The sequence below is a fragment of the Pristis pectinata genome, chromosome 1 (genome assembly GCF_009764475.1).
Source record: "Pristis pectinata isolate sPriPec2 chromosome 1, sPriPec2.1.pri, whole genome shotgun sequence".
In the NCBI taxonomy this organism is placed as follows: domain Eukaryota; kingdom Metazoa; phylum Chordata; class Chondrichthyes; order Rhinopristiformes; family Pristidae; genus Pristis; species Pristis pectinata.
In genome coordinates, this window is record NC_067405.1 from 83,738,421 (window position 1) to 83,758,006 (window position 19,586).

Genomic DNA, 19,586 nt, shown 5'->3' on the forward strand with positions numbered 1-19,586 from the left:
AAATTCAGTGGACTGTTTGTTCACTGACATCTCCAGAGGACGAACTGTCAAACAGCTCACACCAGTGCCAATTTATGGAAAGCAATAAATACCAAACACTGCAGTTTCTATACTGACACAAGCCAGTGATGTTGTTGTGATTTTTGTTTTAGTGATGGGACAACATTCCCACTCAGAAATCATTAGATGAGATCAAGTCAAGTCAAGTTTATTGTCATGTGCACAAGTACATTGAGGTACAGGTACAATGAAAAACTTGCTTGCAGCAGCATCACAGGCACATAGGTACAGACAACACACAGAATCTAAATTATACATAAATCACACAAAACATAATGTAAAGAAAAAGACTGCAAAACAAGACATTAGTGTGAAACGACACAATCAGAGATAAATCCATGATAGTACAAGAGGTGGTCTGTTGCCGATGTAGGGTTAGGGTTGTGCAGGTCAGTTCAAGAACCTTATGGTCGTAGGAAAGTAGCTGTTCCTGAAGCTGGTGGGGTGGGGCTTCAGGCTTCTGTACCTCCTGCCTGACGATAGCAGCAAAAAGAGGGCATGACCTGGAAGGAGGGGATCCTTGATGACAAATGCCACTTTCTTGAGGCAGCGCCTCCTGTAGATGCTGTCAGTGGTGGGGAGGGCTGTGCCTGTGATGGACCGGGCTGTGTCCACTACTCCCTGCAGCCTCTGGTGTTCCTGTATGTTGGAATTGCTGTACCAGGCCATGATGCACCCAGTCAGGATACTTTCAACAGTGCATCTGCAGAAGTTTGATGGAGTATTTTGGTGACATGCCAAATTTTCTTAAGCTTCTAAGAAAGTAAAGGTGCTGTGAGCATCCAGGATGGGTCATCTGAGATGTTAATGCCCAGGAATTAGAATTTGATCTTTGATGTACAGAGGCATTTGGGGTCTAAGTCCATAGCTCCCTGAAAGTGGCCACACAAGTCAGTAGGGTGGTAAAGGAGGCATATGGCACGCTTACCTTTATTAGTCGAGGCATTGAATTCAAGAGTCAGGAAGTTATGTTGCAGCTTTATAAAACTCTGGTTAGGCCACATCTGGAGTATTGCATTCAATTCTGGTCACCCCATTACAGGAAGGATGTTGAGGCTTTGGAGAGAGTGCAGAAGAGGTTTACCAGGATGCTGCCTGGATTAGAGAGCATGTGCTGTAAGGAGATGCTGGACAAACTTGGGTTGTTTTATCTGGCACGGCAGAGGCTGAGGAAGACCTGATCGAGGTTTATAAGATTATGAGAGGCACAGATAAAGACAGCCGGTATCTTTTTCCCAGGGTCGAAAGTCTAATACTTAGAGGGCATGCATTTAAGGTGAGAGGGGGAAAGTTGAAAGGAGATGTATGGGGCAAGTTTTTGACACAGGGAGTGGTGGGTGCCTGGAATCCGCTGCCTGGGGTGGTGGTGGAGGCAAATACGATAGAGGCGTTTAAGAGGTTCTTAAATAGGCACATGAATATGCAGAGAATGGAAGGATATGGACCATGGGACATGAACCATGCAGACAGAAGGGATTAGGGGTCATTAGCTTAATTAGTTTGGCACAACATTGTGGACCAAAGGGCCTGTTCCTGTGTTGTACTCTTCTATATTCTATGCTCTATGACTAATTTGAACATAAATGAGAGCTGGAATTGACCCTACAGTGCCACAAATCTGCTCTACTATTCACAAAGGCTGTAGTTGAATCTCAGGCCCTCAAATCCAGGCAACATTCTGGTAACTTCCTAATATAAGAGTACATCCCCATCCTCCCTATTCCCTGCTGTTCTCACCTAACCTTGCTTCCCGCCGGGATTTAGTTTCACTGGCTTCAATTTAATTAAAAGTATGTTTGGTGGATCTCTCTGTTGTTTCTCTCTCATCAATACCATCTCGTGAAGTACTGCCTCAACATGAGTGTGTTACTAAACAGAACATTGTTTTTGAGACAGATGACCAGAAGCTTCACCCAATAGGATGTTTTAAAAGGTGTCTTTAAGGAGGAAATAAAGACGGAGAAGTTATGAAAGGGAATTACACAGATCTGAGCTTTGGAAGTTGACGGTACAGATGTCAATGGTGGACCAATTCAATTTAAAACAAATTAGGTTGAAAAGCATCTGCAGAGTCAAAGGGATGCAGCGTCTCGACTGAAACATCGACCATCCCTCTGCCTCCACAGATGCTACTTGACCCACTGAGTTTCTCCAGCAGTTTGTATGTTGCTCCAGATTCCAGCATCTGCAGTCTCTTTTGTCTCCAGTTCAACTTGGATATTGAAGGGATTAGAATTAACATTGCCCAGCTATAGAGTATTTATCATATTTTGTTATGACAGGGAAGGAGGCCATTTGGCCCGTCAAGTCCATGCCGATTCTCAGACAATCCCATCAATCCATTCCCCCGCTTCTTTCCTTCTACCCTATTCTCTCTCACATGCCCATCAAGTCCCCGCTGGTCCTCCAACCTCCTACCACACTACGACAGTAACCGATTAACCTGCCGACCAGCACGTCTTGGGATGTGGGAGAAAACTGGAGTAACCAGGGTGAAACTCACTCAGCACCTGAGGTCGGGATTGAACCCAGGTCGCTGGAGCTGTTCAGCAGCAGTTCCACCAGCTGTGCCACTGTGTCACTGTAGGCTGGAAAAGATTGTAGGGATAGAGAGGAGTGAGATTAAAAATCAAGGATGGTAGGTTTAAAACTAATGCATTCCTTGACTGGTTTAATCAGTTCAGAATCACTTCGTACTTAATTACAGATTAGAGGAACTTCTCCGTAATGAATATTACTAACATGGCCGTAATTTCCTGGCCCCTCTTGCTCACCTTCCTTATATAAAAAAAAGCAAACTTGCACATGTAAATGTGCAATCCAAATATCCAACTGGTGAACTGAGAGCACTATTATGGCTAAAGCATCTGCAACTTCCTCACTTTCTGCCTTTAGAACTTCACCATGGCAACCAACTGGCCCTGGGGGTTTGCCTTTTCTCTTTAATACTCTCTTCCTGCTTGCGTTAACTTTGCCGCGTTCCAGTCCCTGATTCATTTTTAGCTTTGCTGAAATGTCAGGACCATTATCCCTCTCCCTATGGTGAACACTGATACAAACCAGTCAACAAGTTGGCCAGCTTTCATCTGCAGTTTTACTCCTATCTTTTTAAAGAGCGTGCATTACTCTTATAATTTTCCTTCTAGTAGGTCTTAAAATTTGTGTTAATCTCAATGTCTCTCTCAACTTTCTCTTCAAGTTCTATTTTGGTGTTTTCTTCTTTAGCTGTAATAACATCTCTCTTCTACACTGCACTTCTGTGTGCTTTTTCCTTTAAATTTGGAGTTTCTCTCAGCCTGTTTGTTGACTGTGGCTGTTTTATTTGATCAATAAATGACTGTACTCTTTGGAGCATATAATGTCCTGCATTAAGCTGAATCCTTTTTTTGAACACTTCCCAATGTTCCTTTCTAGTCAAACTGTTTTGCTGTCACCCGCCTCTCTCTGCCTTATCCTCTTGAGATCGCCCAGACCAATATTTAGGACTGAATGGTCATGCCCCATTCTACATATTCACACACTGCTTCAATTACACATTAATTATTCATGCTGACAAAACAGGCAATTATTTTTTAATGGCCTTTCAGATTAAGGGAGGTTTTCCAATTAAGCCATTGCCAACATAATAGTGCGGATAGAACTGTCTCAACTAAAAGTTGTTGGCAGGAACTTGGACAAGATAAAAAGTGGAATTAAACAGTCATCTGCTGTGTGCATTTTACTTATCTGTCCTTTACTTTAAGATCATGAGCCTAAAAGTAAAGATCATTTTTCTGAGCTGAGATTCCATTAAGAAGCAGACATCAGTCATGGCTTGGTGGGGAACTGTGCTCTTGGTCATGGGATCTCAATTCACTCCAGAGACTGGAGCACGAAACCCAGGCTGCCATTCCATTGCTGACAAAGGGAGGGTTGTACCAAAGAAAGCAAGCAAGCCGATCATTTCTGAGGCACGTGTCATAACTCACAGACATCACAGGGTGTTTCTTAACTGAATAACTCATTTTGAGGTTTGGTCACTGTTGCAAAGAATGCCGCAATCAATTTACAGTTAGCAACCTTCCGCAGATAGCAACATGAATACGACCAGATAATTTGATGTTATATTTGGTAGGAAAAATCAAGGATTAAATAGTGGCTGAGGCACCAGGATGACTTTGCTGCTCTTTTTCAAAACTGGTGCTTTGAAATCTTTTCAACCCACCTGGTAGAGCTGACAGTTCCTCTGGTTAATCTCACCTGAAAGGCGGCACTTCTGACAGTGCAGCACTCCCTCAGCAGCACACTGGATTGCCAACTCAGATTATGTCCTTTACCCACAACCTTCATGACTCGGCAGTGGGAGATTTGCCAAACCCCCATCACAGCATGCACCATCTGTCGGATGAGATGAGAGATGGACATTACATGGAGAAGTAGGGGAGTGTCCCAGACAATGCACCTCAACTAACAGTACAATGACATTAGCACATTGCTATTTATGAAATCCTACAGTGTTTTCTGCATTACAAAATTACTTATGTCTGTGAATCGTTTTGGGATGCACCAAGGTCACGCTGTTGAAATTCTGTCAGTAACTATGTATAATCATTGCTTCTTCATTGTTAATTTCAGAAATGGAAGTTGAAGGGAGGAGCAATCCAGCATCTTATAACCGGCGCCTGCTTGGACAGCCAAGCAGCCAAGTTGGAACCGAACCGGGTAGGCACCACACCTTGTCAGCCCAAGCTTCACAGCCAACAGTGGGACGTGTTGAAGATCACGTGACATCAGAAGCCATGTGCCCCCATATCAACGTGCATAGACATGAACTGGGATTTTTAAAGTTGTGTAAATATATTTTCACTCTAGACGTAAGACTGAACACTGATGGCACTATGATAAGCTACATGAAGAGGACAAGTTGGGTCAAGAGCCCCAACACGATTTGATATGAATGGAACTGGAGTTCACTTGTAAACAAACAAAATGCCTCTATGACTTCTCTCCCCTGGGGTTCCCTTCGTAGTTGGAGACCCCAGAGTGATTTCGGAGGTTTGGTAACTTTAGTCACAATATCTGAGGGCAGAGTGTTCCAGGGTCAAAAAGCTGACCCGATCACATCAAAGGTGGTGCTGTTTAAGCAGTGTTATTACAGCACTTCCTGCAAACAGCAGCTCCCTTGATCACTTCTTAATGTTTAAACTCATGGCGGGTTTGTGAGTTTTTGTTGAGTCCACAACCGGACTGGAAATAAAATCATAGCTGGCGTTGACAAATCTTTGGATGATCAGTTGACGTCTCATATCCCAGCAGTAAGTACAAAAGAATAAATCCCCCAAGGTATCCACCAGTATCCATGTTACTTTAAAGCTCAGAAAAAAATCTGAAATCTCATGCAATGGAAACATAGAATCTATAGACTTTAATTTTGCTGTTTGTACTTCAGAGACCTTCAGCAATATCCTCAAAAAATTGGAATCTAAAAATCCCACAACATAAATTTCAATCTACAAATAAATTATAAAGAAATGGAAGGGGAAAAAGTTAAGTTTCCAAGAAGTTAACTACCTTCAGTTGACCAGTGCCAATAAATAAGGCCACGTTTATCACATGGGCAACTTGCCCCTGCGCATTCCACTCTGAGAGCTCTTCAGTATATATTTTTAATGGGTTTTGTGGATCATGCAATGAAAGAGCAAAGGAGGAAGCCATTCACTGACTGTGTCTGTGCTGGAACTGTGAACGAGCTGTCCATTTAGTCCCACTGCTCCGCACTTTCCGAACTGCCCTGTGAGTTCTCCTCCTTCACAATCGCAGACCCAATCCCCTTCAAAATCGACGGCACATTCTTCTTCCACCAGCCCAGACATAGCTCCACAAATCAGTCTGTTGATATCATTGGACGTGATTAATTACCTTGTCAAAATCACTTAATGTAACACTAAAGCAGGTTTGAAGCAAGAGTAGTGGCTTGTTTGGATAGGTTGCTTCAGGAAGCAAATGTACTGTCAAATCCTCCCTCACTGGGTGCTCCCTGTTCACTTGTAATGATTTAAACAGATCTTCTTAGGTTAAATTGTCACTACTTTTTGTTGTGTGGCGTGCAAAAAAATTATTTAAAATTAAGAGTGTTAGAACTTAATACCCTAACCAATATTCAATAAATTTCCACATACCTGAAGTGACACAAATAGAAGTGGGCCAACTGCAGGCCAATGGGACTAGCTCAGGTGGGCAACTTGGTCGGCATGGATGAGTTGGGCCAAAGGGCTTACTTCCGTGCTCCAGATTAGCCCTTCAGCAGTGTCAGGAATCAAACCCTTTCCAACATACAGCAAAAATCATACAGTGTTACTTTTGCCATTGCCATTGGGTCAAAATTGTATTGCTGACCTGTTACCCAGGATCTAGGGAGGCTTTAGCCTGTGCCAACACCCCTTTGAGAGACCTGCATACACTCCCCGAACGCCTCTCCTTCCCCCACCAATATGCACCAATATGTTCCTGCTCAGACTGTGTAACCACTGAGTCCAAGCATTTCGTCAGGGGAGACTCCCACCACGGCCCCCTTCCAACTGCATATCCCCAAATAGGTCTACAACATTAAACAACCTATGTGCTCCTGAGAAACATTTTGGGTGGGGGGGAGGGGGTGGATACATTTACAATCCTCCCAGTCACTTTGTATGAGTTGAGCCATTCAGGGCATAGAAATATAGTACAATTCAAAACAAGACTGTCTGGGGTACAGGTGGGGGATCGTTCCAGAAGACTGGAGGTCTGTGACTAGTGGTGTGCCCTAGGGTTTGGTGCTGGATCCATTGTTATTTGTCATCTATATTAACAATACGGATGGGAATATATGAGGAATAGTTAGTACGTTTGCAGATGACACTAAAATAGGTGGTGTTGTAAACAGTGAAGAGGAGTATCGAGAATTGCAGCGGGATCTTGATCGGCTGGGTAGGTGAGCTGAGGAATGGCAAATGGAATTTAATTCAGACAAATGTGAAGTGTTACATTTTGGAAGGACAAATCAAGGTAGGACTTTTACATTGAACAGAAGGGCCCTGGGGTACCGTTGTAGAACAGAGGGACTTTGGAGTACAGGTGCACAGTTCCCTTAAAGTGGAGTTACAGGTGGACAGTCAGGGCATTGAACATAGAAGTTGGGAGGTTATGTTGCAATTGTACAAGACGTTGGTGAGGCCACACTTGGAGTATTGTGTTAAGTTTTGGCCACCCTGTTACAGGAAGGATGTGATTAAGCTGGAAAGAGTGCAAAAAAGATTTATAAGGATGTTGCCAGGACTCAAGGGACTGAGTAACAGGGAGAGGTTAGACAGGCTGGGCTTTTACTCCTTGGAGCATAGGAGACTGAGAGGTAATCTCATAGAGGTGTATAAAATCATGAGGGGCATAGATAGGGTGAGCAGTCCTTTTTTCCAGGGTTGGGGAATTGGAAACTGGAGGACACAGTTTTGTTAGAGGTGAAAGGTTTAGTAAGAACCTGAGGGCCACCTTTTTACATAGCAGGTGGTAGAGGAAGTGGTTGAGGCAGGTACATTAGATACATATAGGAAGTATGTGGACAGGTATATGGATGAGTAGAATTTAGAGGGATATGGGCCAAGTGCTGGGAAATGGGATTAGCTTGAATATACATCTTGGTTGGCATGGACAAGTGTGGGCTGAATGTCCCTGGGTTACGAAAGCCCAACTTATGGACACCCCTACCTACAAACAAGCTCTCACAATTCTATTAGATTCAAAAATCAGACGTACATAAATATGTTCTTTCCTACGAACGGCAGAACTAGTTTCCTCTCTTAGTAATTGTTCTTTCTTATCAGTCTTATTTGCTTTGGATGGCATTCATTACAATCCTGTGGAGGTATGGTTACCATATCGAGGGATTTTTGTGTATTTTCCAACTTACAGACAAAATCAACTTATGGATGTCTGTAAAAATGGAACCTATTCATTACCTGGGGACAGCCTGTGACTGTTTAAACAGAATCATTAAACAACCCCAGTAAATTAGTATACCTTTAAAAATTCATTCATGAGATCTAGGTGTTGCTACTGCAAGACTATAAGATACAGAAGCAGAATTAGGCTATTCAGCCCATTGAGTCTGCTCCACACTTTAACCATGGCTGATTTATTTTTCCAACTCCATTCTCCCCCCTTCTCCACGTAACCCTTAACCACCTTACCAATCAAGAATCAAGAACCAATCTTTGTCTTAAATACACTCAATGACTTGGCCTTCACCATCCTTCGTGGCAACAAGTTCCACAGATTCACCACACTCTGGATGAAGAAATTCCTCCTCATCTCAGTTCTAAAGGGACGTCCCTTTATTCTGAGGCTGTGCCCTCAGATCCTAGACTCTCACTAATGGAAACATCCTCTCCACGTCCACTCTATCCAGGCCTTTCAGTATCTGGTAGGTTTCCATGAGAACCACCCCCCCCCCCCCCCCCATCCTTCTAAACTCCCATCGAGTACAGGCCCAGAGACATCAAACACTCCTCATATGTTAAGCCTTTCATTCCTGGGATCATTCTTGTGAACATCCTCTGGACCCTTTCCAGGGCCAGGACATCTTTCCTTAGATATGGGCCACAAAATTGCTCACATGATTCCAAATGTGGTCTGACCAATGCCGTGTAAAGCCTCAGCAGTACGTCCTTGCTTTTATATTTTAGTCCTCTCCAAATGAATACTAACATTGCATTTGCCTTCTTTACTACCAACTCAACCTGCAAGCTAACTTTAAGGATCCTGAGCTAGGACTCCCAAATCCCTTTGCACCTCTGATTTCTGAATTCTCTCCTAATTTAGAAAATAGTCCACTCCTTTATTTTTCCTACCAAAGTGCGTAACCCCACTCTTCCCTACACTGTATTCCATCTGCCACTTTATCCATTCTCCCAACCTGTCCAAGTCCTTCTGCAGACTCCCTGCCTCCGCGACACAACCTGTCTTTCCACCTATCTTGGTATCATCTGCAAACATGGCCACAATGCCATCAGTTCCTCCATCCAGACCATCCATTTATTGTCCAACCCTAATTGACACTGAGAAGGTGGCCTTCTTAAACTGTTGTGGTCAGATGGTAAATGGACCCCCAAAGTGATAAAGTGGGAAGATACACAATCGTGAAATATAGACACCCTCTGTGCCATTATTGCTCAGCATTTTTTAATCTCATTATTGGAGAAAGTGACCATCAAGACTGAGTTTATTAAACAGAACACTTAAGTAATTGATGCACCCTAGTATTTAATTCCAGACTACAATCTTCAACCTTCTTTGGAGCAGGACATGAACATTCAGGGTAATAGTTGTCTCCAGATGTGTTTGTACAATCAAGAAACAGCCCCACGTAAAGCTTCTAAGGCAGTGGCCAAAAGACTTGGCTATTGCAGAGGATCTCATTATAGGGATTAGATTCTGACAGCTGGGGAACACATGCAGCTGTGACTCGCCCATTCAAACCCAAACCTTTCGATACAGAATTGCACACACCATAAATGTTGGCTCTTTGAAAGAGGCTTTGAAAAGCCCCTGCTTTCTCCCTATCAGGTTTTACATTTTCTTTTTTTAAATAGTTATACAAGTCCCTTTTGAAAACGTGTTGATCCTGCTTTGACCACCCCTTTCACACAGTGCATTTGAGTTCCGAACATCTCACTGCATGTACAAACTCCCCAGATCTGGTCTGTTGTTTCGCCATTTGCCTTAAATTTAGGTGTCTGATCACTGGCTATCCTGCTATTGGGAGTGGCTTCTCCTTATCAAAAAACTCTCGCAAAGGGTCGATAAATAGAGGATGGCTTTCCAAAACTGGATTTTTAGTCTAGAATAAGAATAGCTGGTGGTATGGTTTATTCAGAGTGCTGCTGTAGAATGGTGGGGGAGGAGGGGGGGAGAGTAAATGGTCAATTCTGATTTCTCCTCTTGCAGAGAAGCCCTTTTGGTATCGTCAATGTGGTAAACTTGTTTTTGCAAAACTTTAATACACAAACCTAGTTTGAGGTTTGAAGGCATGCCAAGAAAGCGATAACTTACAGCGCTACATTTTTTGTGAATTGTGCTCTCAGCCTTGGCTGGCTGAGAAGTCTTACTTTTAAATCAGTAACTCCTGGGGTTCAGACCCACACCACAGACACGTACAAATGATCCAGTGTAGTTCAGAGGGAGTGCCATGCCAACCAGTGCTTTGTGTTCCTGCTTATTACCCTCCTGCCTCTGTCTGCACCTTCACCCTCCCCTGCCACCACCTGGCTCCATCTGCCTTTTTTTCCCGTCTGCTTCCACCTATCACCCACCTGCACCTGTCCCCCAACTCCACCCCTCCCTCTCCCCACCTGCCTCTGCCTGCCCGTCACCTTTCTCCCCTCCTCTGTCCACCTATCACCTACTGGCCCCTGTCTCAGCATTCTCCCTCTCCTCTATGCAATGGCTCCACTCTCAGTCCTGATGCAGGGTTTCGAACTGACACATCGACAATTCCTTCCCGCCTCCCCCCACCCCCCTCCCCACGGATGCTGCTCGACCTGCTGAGTTCCTCCAGCAGATTGTTTGTTGCTCCAGATTCCAACATCTGCAGTCTCCTGTGTCCTGTGCCAAGCCAGTACCTTATCCTTCAACTAATATTGCTACTAGTCTGACCATTAAGGCAGATGAACGGAGAGCTTTGGTTTGCTGCAAGGAGTATGTTGTTGTTGCTATCACCAAGCATGTCTGAAAGAAGGGCAGAACTGGCAACTCATTTCATGATTTAGAATCCTCAGGTATGACGGGGAATGTAATACCACCTCCTCTTTTGCAATATTGATTAAGGAGTGATGCAGTAATAAGGGATGATGTCCTAGAAAGCTGCACGGTAGTGTAGCGGTTAGTGTAACGCTATTACAGCACCAGTGACCCGGGTTCAATTCCAGCCGCTGTTCTACCCGTGCCTCCGGGTGCTCCGGTTTCCTCCCACATGCCAAAAGATGTACAGGTTAGGAAGTCGTGGGCATGCTATGTTGGCGCCGGAAGTGTGGCGACACTTGCGGGCTGCCCCCAGAACCTCTACGCAAAAGATACATTTCACTGTGTGTTTCGATGTACATGTGACTGATAAAGAAATCTTAAATGGTCAAGTCAAAGTCAAGTTTATTGTCATATGCACAAGTAAATGTGTGCACAGGTGCAATGAAAAACTTACTTGCAGCAGCATCACAGGCGCATAACATTAGAGGAACATCTATGTGCCTTTATAAACCATTGGCTAGGCCACAGCTGTACTACTGTGCAGAGTTTTGGTCTTCACACTATAGGAAGAAGGTGATGGCACAGGGAAGGGAGCAGAGGAGATTCACCGGGATGGTAAATGGTAATTGGTTTATTATATTACCGAGGCACGGTAGTGTAGAAGGGTGGGCACGGTAGTGTAGCAGTTACTGTAACCCTATTACAGCGCCAGCAACCTGGGTTCAATTCCGGCCGCTGTCTTGTAAGGAGTTTGTATGTTTTCCCCGTGTCTGCGTGGGCTTTGTCCAGGTGCTCCGGTTTCCTCCCACATTCCAAAAAAGACATACGGGTTAGGAAGTTGTGGGCATGCTATGTTGGCGCTGGAAGCATAGCGACACTTGTGGGCTGCCCCCAGAACATTCTACGCAAAGATGCATTTCACTGTGTTTTGATGTACATGTGACTAATCTTATATAGTGAGAAGCTTTGTGTGCATGCCATCCATACAGATCATTCCATACGTAAGTACATTGTGTTAGTACAAAGGGAAAACAAAAGGATGTTGCTTTGGATGGAGTATTTCAGTTACGAGGAGAGATGGAAAAGGCTGGGTTTGTTTCCTAGGAGGGAGGGAGGGACTGAGGGAGGACCTGATGGAGCCATAGTCATAGAGTCACAGAGTGATACAGCATGGAAACAGGCCATTCAGCCCTACTTGTCCATGCTGACCAAGGTGCCTTCCTGAGCTAGTCCCATTTGTTTGACCCTTCTTTCCTATCCACGTATCTGTCTAAATGTCTTTTAAATGTTGTAATTCTACCTGCCTCTGGCATCTCATCCCACATACCCACCACCCTCTGTGTGGAAAAACTTGCCCCTCAGGTCCCCTTTAAATCTTTCCCCTCTCACCTTAAACCTGTACCCTCTAGTTTTAGACTCCTCTACCCTAGGAAAAAGACTGTGACCATTTACCTGATGATACCCGTCATGATTTTATAAACCTCTATAACGTCAACCCTCAGCCTCCTTTGCTCCAGGGAAAACAGTTCCAGCCTGTCTGGTCTCTCCTTATAACTCAAGCAATCCAGTCCTGGGATTCCCTTCTGCACCCTCTCTAGCTTAATCATGTCCTTCCTAGAACAGCACACAATACTCCAAGTGCAGTCTCACCAACGTCTTGTAAGGTTGTAACATGACGTCGCGACTTTTATACTCAAATGCCCTGACTGATGAAGGCAAATGTTCCAAATGCCTTCTTCACCACCCCGTCTATCCATGTCTCCACTTTCTGTGAACTATGCACTTGTACCCCTAGGTCTCTCTGTTCTACAACACTCCCAAGGGCCCTGCCGTTCACTGCGTCCTACCCTGGTTTAACTTTCCAAAATGCAACGCTTCACACTTGTCCGAGTTAAATTCCATCTGCTATTCCTTAGCTGATTTTCCCAGTTGATCTAGATCCTGCTGTAACCTTGGACAACCTTCTTCACTGTCCACCACACCACCAATTTTGGTGTCATCTGCATACTTACTAATCATGCCACCCACTTTCTCATCCAAATTGTTAATGTAAATGACAAACAACTGTGGATCCAGCACTGATCCCGGCACCACACCACTGGTCACAGGCCTCCAATCTGACTAACAGCCCTCCACTACCACCCTCTGACTCCTACCACCAAGCGAATTTTGTATCCAGTTGGCTAGCTCACCCTGGACTTCTTGGGCTAGTCTACCATGCGGGACCTTGTCAAAAGGGCTTATCCTTGCAGCCTTTCTTAAGTTAGCACAACATTAGCCACCCTCCAGTCTTCTGGTACCTCACCTGGTGGCTAAGGAAGATGCAAAAATCCCTGCCTGGGCCCCAGTAATTTCTCCACTCACTTCCCACAACATTCTAGGGTACATTTGGTCGGGCCCCGGGGATTTATCCATCTTTATGCACCTCAAGACTGCCAACACCTCCTCTTCCATACTGTCGATGTGTTTCAGGATATCACTGATCTCATTCCTGAGACCCCTAGCTTCCATGACCTTCTATAAGGTAATTATGGATGAGAAGCATTAATTTAAGACCTCTCCCATCTCCCGTGGCTCTACACATAGGCCATACTGATTCTTAAGGGGACCTACTCTCTCCCTAGTTACCTTTTTGCTCCTAATATACTTACCTTATCTGCCAAGGATATCCCATGTGACCTTTACCCCCTCCTGATTTCCTTCGTGTGTATTCCTACAGCCCTTATACTTCTCAAGGGATTTGCTTGATCCCAGCTGCCTGTACATGATATATGGCTCCTTTTTCTGACCAATGCCTCAATATCTCTCGTCAACCAGGGTGCCCTAATCCTTGCCCTTCGTGATGACCCTGAATTCTCCTATCTCACTTTTTAAAGCCCCCCATTTGTCAGATGTCTCTTTACATGCAAGCAGCCTCCCTCAACATTAGCCTTGTACCAATTCAGGACTTTAGCTTGTGGACCATTTCTATCTTTTGCATAATTATTTTAAAATTAATATAATTATGGCCACTGATTCCAAAATGCTCTCCCACTGACACTTCAGTCAGCTGTCCCGTCTCATTTCCCAACAGGAGGTCGAGTGTTGCCCCTTGTCTAGTTGGGCCATTTGCATATTGCTTGAGAAAACTTTACTGGACACACTTAACAAATTCTGCCCCATCAAATCCCTTGGCAATATGGCAGTCCCAATCAATATTAGGGAAGTTAAAATCACCCACTATTACAACCCTATTATTCTTACAGGTATCTGTAATCTCCCAACATATTTGCTATTTCAATTCCTGCTGACAATTGGGGGACTAATAGTACAATCCTATCGAAGTGATCACCCCCTTCTTATTTTCTATTCTACCCATTTGGCCTCACTGGATGATTCCCCAGGAATATCCTCTCTAAGTACTGCTGTGATGTTCTCTCTAATCAATAGTGGAAGTCAGGCAGAGTGACAGTGTTAGGGGACTTGATAGTAAGGAATGCAGATAGGTGTTCATGTAGCCACAGTTGAGATTCTGGAATGGTGTGTTGCCTCTCTGGTGCCAGGATCAAGGATGTCTTACTGTGGGTCACGATATCACAAGATCGCAAGACAAAGGAGCAGAAGTAGGCCATTCAGCCCATTGAGTCTGCTCTGCTACCTCACCATAGAGTCATAGAGTTATACAGCACAGAACCAGGCCCTTCGGCCCACACAGGACCCAGCCCCCTCAGTGCCCTGTGGTGACAGGACGCTCAACCTTGGAATATGCTAGTCAGCAGCACTGTGGGCATCTCTTTACACTGGAAGACCAACAAGTTTTGGGCAGACCAAAGTGCATCTTTCACTGAGTTGATGATCTTCCCACAGCAGCTGATGTCTATCTCAGTGTGTCCATGGGACCAGCCCCTATTTCACAGAATCCTCTGTTACACAACCGCTTGGAAAAATTGGCTTTGGCAACTGAGGAAAATACTATTGAAGATTAAGTCCTCAGATCTGGTTTGCCCCTATGTCTCTTGTATTTCTCTATGACATAGAAAGAAGCCATTAACTCATAAAGCTCATGCTGGCTTTCTGAGCATTCCTGTCAGCCCCATTCTCCCACTTATTTTCCCTGCAAGTTCTTCCCCCACATGTCCATCATATCCCCTCTGATTCTCCTGCCATCCACCTACACTAGAGGCAGTTTACAGTTGCCAATTAACCTACCAGCATGTTTTGGGATGGGAGAGGAAATCAGCAGCTGAGGTCAGGATTGAACCTGGGATGGAGCTGTGATGCTGTAGTACTACCTGCTGCACTGTAGTGACTGTGAAAGAGTCATATTAGGATAACTAGGTGATAGTTTGGCTAAATTGGTAAATTGGTTTATTATTGTCACATACACCAAGGTACAGTACAGTGAAAAACTTTGTTTCGCAGACCATCCATACAGATCATTTCATCACTTCAGTGCATTGAGGTAGTACAAGGGAAAACAATGACAGAGTGCAGAGTAAAGTGTCACAGTTACAGAGAAAGTGCAGTGCAGGCACCATGAGCTAAACTATTCTCCCATCTAGCCCCAATTTCTGGCCTTTTCCCCATATCCCTTGATATCTTGACTAATTAGATACCTATCAATCTCCTCCTTAAACACCTCCAATGATCGGGCCTCCACAGCTGTATGTGGCAACGAATTCCATAAATCCACGACCCTCTGGCTAAAGAAATTTCTTCTCATTTCTGTCCTAAATGGGTACCCTCTAATTCTAAGACTGTGCCCTCTAGTCCTGGACTCACCCACCAAGGGAAACAACTTAGCCACATCTACTCTACTCATTCGAAATGTTTCTATGAGGTCCCCTCTCATTCTTCTGTACTCCAGTGAGTACAGTCCAAGAGCCAACAATTGCTCATCGTATGTAAGCCCTTTCATTCCGGGAATCGTCCTCGTAAATCTTCTCTGAACCCTCTCCAACATCAGTATATCCTTTCTAAGATAAGGGGCCCAAAACTGCACACAGTATTCCAAATGAGGCCTCACCAGTGCCCCATAGAGCCTCATCAACACCTCCTTACTTTTATACGTTATACCTCTCAAAATGAATGCCAACATAGCATTCGCTTTTCTTACCACTGATCCAACCTGGTGGTTAACCTTTAGGGTATCCTGCACGAGGACCACCAAGTCCCTTTGCACTTCTGTACTTTGAATTTTCTCCCCATCTAGATAATAATGTGCCCATTTATTTCTCCTTCCAAAGTGTACAACTGCACATTTCTCAGCATTGAATCTCATCTGCCATTTCTTTGCCCATGCTCCTAAACTGTCCAAGTCTCTCTGCAACCTTCCTGTTTCTTCAATACTCCCTACTCCTCCACCTGTCTCGGTGTCGTCTGCAAACTTAGCCACAAAACCATTTAATCCATAATCTAAATCATCAATATTCAGTGTAAAAAGAAGCGGCCCCAACACCAACCCTTGCGGAACACCACTGGTAACTGGCAGCCAACCAGAACGGGATCCCTTTATTCCCACCCTTTGCTTTCTGCCTATCAGCCAATACTCCACCCATTCTAATATCCTGCTTGTAATTCCATGGGCTCTCATCTTGTTAAGCAGCCTCTTGTGCGGCACCATGTCGAAGGCCTTTTGAAAATCCAAATACTCAACATCCACAGCCTCTCCCTTATCCATCCTACTTGAGATTTCCTCAAAAAACCCCAATAGGTTGGTCAGGCAGGATCTTCCCTTCATGAAACCATGCTGGCTTGGGCCTATCTTGCTTTGTACCTCTAGGTATTCCATAACCTCATCCTTGAGGATCGACTCCAATAACTTTCCAACCACCGATGTCAGACTAATAGGTCCGTAATTTCCCTTATGCTGCCTGTTACGAACCAGCAACAAAAGAAACACACCGAGTCATGTATCAGTGTTAAAAACAACTGTATTAATAACTACTTATGATAATAAGAAAAATAAAAGTAAAAATGTTAGAATGTAGAAGTAAAAATGTTAGATCTTAAACATTAACCCCAAAAACTAAACCCATAGTGTGTGTGTGGCAAAACTCCAAGTCCAGGAATAGTTATCAAAGTTCAGTTCAGCAAGCCATAAGGTGAAATGTGAGCAAAGGCTTCTTCAAAACCACCGTTGACTGAAGACAAGATGTAGAGAGAAAATAGAGAGTAATTACAAAATCCAAATATTCCACGATGGAACCCATATGACACCTCAGTGTCTACTGAGCAGTGACTACTCTACCACATCTGCCTCACCCCGAAAGGCTCTCGAGTCGTGGCCGTCCACACAAGTACCTGTTTCCTTCTACAGGTCAACAACAAAGTGAACTCCACTGCTTTGTTCTGAAGTATCTGCCACCCCGAAAGGCATCCGAGACATGGCCGTCCACACAAAAACCTGTTTCCCTTTACAGGTTAACGACAAAGTGGACTCCACTGGATTATTCCAAAAATCCACATGTGGATTGTAGTGACAGACACAGTTACTGTTTTTCATCCATTGATAGAGACTAGCAGGCTGCTTGCTCTCTCTCTCTCTCTCTCTCCTCCGACTGATTCCGACTGACTACTTCAAAAACATCATTTATCTTCTGTTGTCGTAACCACGCCAACACACACACACACACACACACACACACACACACACACACACACACACACACACACACACACACACACACACACACACACACACACACACCCCACTATGCTCTATCTTAAAGGGACATTCACCAATAGTAACCTAGTCCGTAACATGCCTCCCACCTTTCTTACACAGTGGAACTACATTTGCGACCTTCAGAACCCGAGGGTGCACTTCATCTGGTCTGGGAGACTTGTCTGTTCTCAGTCCATTTAGCTTCCCGAGCACCTTCTCTCCAGTAATCTTGACTGAACTCACTTCTATCCCCTGAGACCCCTGACTATCAGGTATATTGCTGATGTCTTCCACAGTGAAGACTGATGCAAAATACTCATTTAGTTCCTCTGCCATCTCTCTGTTATCCATTATAATCTCTCCCGCACCGTTTTCAATTGGTCCTATATCTATCTGTGGCTCTCTTTTACTCTTCATATATTTAAAAAAACTCTTAGTATCCTTTTATATATTATCTGCTAACTTCCTTTCATAATTCATCTTTTCTTTTCTAATGACCTTCTTAGGGGAGGACATTCTGAGAGGGGAGGGTGAGCAGCCAGAGGTCGTGGTCCATATAGGTACCAATGACATGGGCAGGAGCAGGGATGACGTCCTGCAAAGTGGTTTTAGGGAGCTAGGTAGAAAGTTAAAAAGCAGGGCTTCCAGGGTTGTAATCTCAGGATTACTAACTGTGCCACGTGCTAGTGAAGTGAGAAATAGATACACAGTGCAGTTCAATATGTGGCTAAGCAGCTGGTGCAGGAGGGAGGACTTCAGTTTTAGGATCATTGGGCTCTCTTCCAGGGCAGGTGGGAGCTGCACAAACAAAATGGTTTGGATCAGAACCGTGGAGGGGAACCTCGCTGGGAGGTTTGCTCATGCTACTAGGAAGAGTTTAAACTGGAGTGGCAGGGGGATGGGAACCACAGCAGCAGGGCAACAGGTGGTAGGGTTGAGGCCAAAAAAAAAGATGGTCTGACAAGTAAGACTGAAAGGAAGGACAACAAGGGACAGGCGAATAAACATGGTGTGACTGATGGGCTGAACTGTGTTTATTTCAATGCTTGGAGTATTAAGGGTAAGGAGGATGAACTTGGAGCCTGGATCAATACACGGAATTATGATGTTGTTGCCATTACAGTGACCTGGATGTGTGAGGGACAGGACTGGCAGCTCAACGTTCCTGGGTTTCATTGTTTTAAACTTGACAGAGAGGGGGTAAAAGATGTGGAGGCGTTGCACTACTGAGAAGGGAGAATGTCACAGCAGTACTCAGAGGACACACTGGAGGGCTCATCCACACAGGCAGTTTGGGTGGAGCTCAGAAATGAGGAAGGTGCAATTACACTGATGGGATGATACTTTTGGCCCCCAGTAGCCACCGAAAGGTGGAGGAACAGATATGTAGGCAGATTATGGAAAGAACAGTGTTGTCATAGTGGGGACTTTAACTTCCCCAGTGTTGATTGGAACTTCCTTAATGCAAGGGGCAAAGGTGGGGCGGAATTTCTTCAGTGCATCCAAAAGGGGTTCATGAAACAGTATGTGGAGAATCCAACTAGAGGAGAGAACATACTGGACCTGGTGTTGGGAAATGAGCCAGGCCAGGTGACAGACCTGATAGTGGGTGAACATTTTGGGAAGAGTGACAACTTTTAAGTTTTAAGGTATTTGAGTAAGGCTAAAATCAGATCTTGCAGGAAGGTACTAAATTGGGGGAGGGCAAATTACGACAGGATAAGACAAGAGCTAAGGGATGTTAATTAGGAGCAGCTGCTGTCAGACAAGTCCACACCTGACATGTGGGAGTTGTTTAAAGACCTGTTGATCAGAGATAAGGATTGGCATGTTCTGGTAAGGTCAGGGATGGGAAGGGAACTTTGGATGATCTGTGAGGTCCTGAACTTAGGAAGAAAAAGGAAGCATATGTAAGGTTTAAGAAGCTAAAATTGTACTGGGCCCTTGTGGAATATGATAGCAGGAAAGTGCTGAAGCAGGTGATTAGGAAGGCGAAGAGGGGCCATGAAATGTCCTTGGCAAGCAGGGTCAAGGAGAATCCCAAGGCATTTTATACTTAAGGAGGACAACTAAGGAGAAGGTAGGTCCACTCAAGGATAAAGAGGAAATTTGTGCTTGGAGTCAGAGC

At 44.5% G+C, this 19,586-nt stretch overlaps 1 protein-coding gene across 1 annotated transcript in view; it reads left to right on the plus strand.

The window, feature by feature from the left end:
* galnt16 (UDP-N-acetyl-alpha-D-galactosamine:polypeptide N-acetylgalactosaminyltransferase 16) overlaps positions 1 to 5,369 on the plus strand; it is a 116,294-nt gene extending 110,925 nt beyond the window's left edge. The window contains exon 15 of the mRNA XM_052018211.1: positions 4,675 to 5,369. Within this exon, the coding sequence (XP_051874171.1) occupies positions 4,675 to 4,827 (153 nt within the window). The 3' untranslated portion in view covers positions 4,828 to 5,369. The remainder of the gene's footprint in view (positions 1 to 4,674) is intronic.
* Positions 5,370 to 19,586: the final 14,217 nt, after the last annotated feature.